This window comes from Rutidosis leptorrhynchoides, chromosome 4, assembly GCF_046630445.1.
Source record: "Rutidosis leptorrhynchoides isolate AG116_Rl617_1_P2 chromosome 4, CSIRO_AGI_Rlap_v1, whole genome shotgun sequence".
Taxonomy (NCBI): Eukaryota; Viridiplantae; Streptophyta; class Magnoliopsida; order Asterales; family Asteraceae; genus Rutidosis; species Rutidosis leptorrhynchoides.
This window is the reverse complement of record NC_092336.1, coordinates 250,939,754-250,942,674: the sequence shown is the minus strand read 5'-3', so window position 1 is coordinate 250,942,674 and position 2,921 is coordinate 250,939,754. Positions and strand designations below refer to the sequence as shown.

General features: G+C 39.5%; 1 protein-coding gene across 1 annotated transcript; it reads left to right on the top strand.

The window, feature by feature from the left end:
• Positions 1–350: 350 nt before the first annotated feature.
• LOC139841561 (uncharacterized) lies at positions 351–2,602 on the top strand. The gene is made up of 3 exons (XM_071831771.1): positions 351–649; positions 1,213–1,921; positions 2,006–2,602. Exons 1-3 carry the CDS (start codon positions 351–353, stop codon positions 2,600–2,602), a joined length of 1,605 nt encoding a protein of 534 aa, XP_071687872.1.
• The last annotated feature ends 319 nt before the right edge of the window (positions 2,603–2,921 follow it).

The following is a 2,921-nucleotide window of genomic DNA, read 5'->3' as shown; positions in this document are numbered from 1 at the left end:
TTAGACTTTTATGTTATGCTGACTTTTTCTCGCTATAACATGTTGTTAGGTAGAACTGCCTTGGGTAAATTCGGAATTGGTCCATCTACCATTCATGGCATGATTAAATTCGCAACGCTTAAAGGTGTTGCGACGATAAGTTCAACAAGCATCATGCCTATTTGTGCGGTTGTTAATTTGAAAAGTGCAGTTAAAGAAACCACTGATGCCACGAACAACATGGTAGTGGTTAATCCTACATATCCCGATCATAAAATTAAAGTGGGATGCATGTTAGTGCGGATACCAAGAAACAGATTATGCAGTTACTTGTGCAATACATGGATGTTTTTGCTTGGTGTGAAAGTGATATGACTGGTATTCCGCGTCATATTGCAGAACACAGACTGAATGTGAATCCAGCTTTAAAACCTGTAGTGCAGAAGTGTCGAGGCATGGCCTCAGATCACGCTAAGTGGCTGTGCGAAGAGGTAACAAAATTGATGAAAGCTGGAATTTTACGCGAAGTTCAATATCAATCATGGATTGCGAATCCAATTTTGGTGAAAAAGACTGATGGCTCGTGGAGAATGTGTATTGATTACAAGGATTTAAATAAAGCGTTCCCTAAGGATAACTATCCACTTCCAGAAATTGATTTGAAAGTGGAGTCATTGCATGCTTTTCCATATAAATGTTTTTTGGATGCGGCGAGGGGATATCATCAAATCCCAATGGCTAATGAAGACGCAGATAAAACCGCTTTCCATACAGGCAAAGGCATATTTTCTTATATAATGATGCCTTTTGGTTTAATCAATGCGGGCGCGACATATCAATGCTTAATTGACACTGCGTTTGAAAACCAAATTGGGCGTAACCTTGAGGCTTATGTAGATGATTACGTAATTAAAATCATAACGCAAGAGCGTATTATAGACGACATGCGGGAAACATTTGATACATTGCGCAGAATAAACATGAAGCTTAATCCGCTAAAGTGTAGTTTTGGCGAAACTGAAGGAAAGTTTTTGGGATATCTTGTTACTGAGCAAGGTATTCAAGCTAATCCGAAGAAAATCGTGCCTATCAAAAATATGACGGCGCCCAAGATGGTCAAAGAGGTGCAAAGTTTGACGAGAAAATTAGCCGCATTAACGCGTTTCTTGTCTAAGGCTGCTGAAAGGCAATTACCATTTTTCAAAACTTTAAAAGGTTGTTTAAAAAAAAAAGCTTTGTTTGGACAAGCGAAGCTGAAACCGCGTTTCAGGAACTAAAGAAGTTATTGAAAACTTTGCCTACGTTAACAGCGCCAATCGATGGCGAAACTCTTTACCTTTATATATTGGTAGCAAATGAAGCTTTTGGCTCAGTTTTAGTTGCGGAAAGGGATAAAATACAAAAACCTATGTATTTTGTCAGTAAAGCTCTTACAGGAAGCGAAATAAACTATGCGCCCATTGAAAAATTTGTGTATGCACTCATATTAACATCGCGAAGGTTAAGAAGGTATTTTCAAGGGCATCCAGTACATGTGCTAACTAACATGCTGGTCAAGCAAGTCTTAACAAAACCAGAGATATCTGGTAGGCTGGCGTTGTGGGTGGTAGAATTAGGTGCTTATCAAATTTCTTACCTTCCGCGCAATGCTATAAAGGGTCAAGTTTTGGCAGATTATCTCGCAGAAATGACTGGGGAGTTGGAAGTGGTTATTGAGCGAACCGAATTAAAGCCAATAATTAGCGAAACATGGGATTTATTTACTGATGGCGCCTCATGTGCAGAAGGGGCTGGTGCGGGTTTAGTGTTAGTAAGCCCAATAGGTGAGGAGCATACGTACGTATTACGTTTTAATTTTGATGTAACAAATAATGAAGCGGAATATGAAGCATTGCTTGCTGGTTTAAATATAGCGCGTAAAATGAATATCACCAATTTGCGAGCATTTACAGATTTGTAGTTAGCGGCAAATCAGTTTAATGGCTCTTTTGAGGCACATGATTCCGCAATTCAAAAATATTTGCAGTTGTTGAAAGAATTAGATTTGCGGTTTGAGCATTTTGAACTCGCACAAGTACCAAGGAGTCAAAATAAGAAGGCGGATGCTTTGAGTAAGTTGGCTGCTTTAACGCATTCGCACTTTCAAAAACAAGTTTGGGTCGAGGAATTTCCAAGCAAATCAATAGATAACGATTTAATGGTGGCGTCCGTTATAGAAGAACAGCCAAATTGGATGGAACCAATCTTGCAATATATCCGCAATGATGTTTTGCCAAATGATAAGCGTGAAGCTCGTTTAGTCAGAGAGCGAGCACCAATGTACATCATTCAAAATGACATTTTGTATCGTAAGTCATATTGTGGTCCAATGATGCGATGTGTGGGCCCAATTGAAGCAGAAATAATAATTGATGAAGTGCATAATGGTTCTTGCGCATTGCATTCAGGCTATAAAACTATTGCGGCGAAAATTATGCGGATGGGTTACTTTTGGCCATCCCTATATCACGATGTTGCAAAGATTGTTAAGCGTTACAAAAGCTGCCAAAGGCATGCTTCACAGAATCGGATGCCAAGACATGATATGGTCCCTATTAATTCGCCATGGCCATTTCACAAGTGAACTATTGATATTGTAGGACCATTTCCCGCAGGTCCTGGCAATGTCAAATTCCGAATTGTGGCAATTGACTATTTTACAAAATGGGTTGAAGCTAAGGCGGTTCGCACTATCACTGGAGTGCAAGTGCGTAATTTTGTATGGGAATATATTGTTTGCAGATTTGGTATTCCACGCGAGTTGGTTAGCGATAATGGTGCCCAAATAGCGAAAGATCCTTTTAAAACATGGTGCACTGATTTAAATATAATCCAAAAGTTTACATCAGTGGCGCATCCACAGGCTAATGGCTTATGTGAAGTAACCAACTGCGACAATGTCA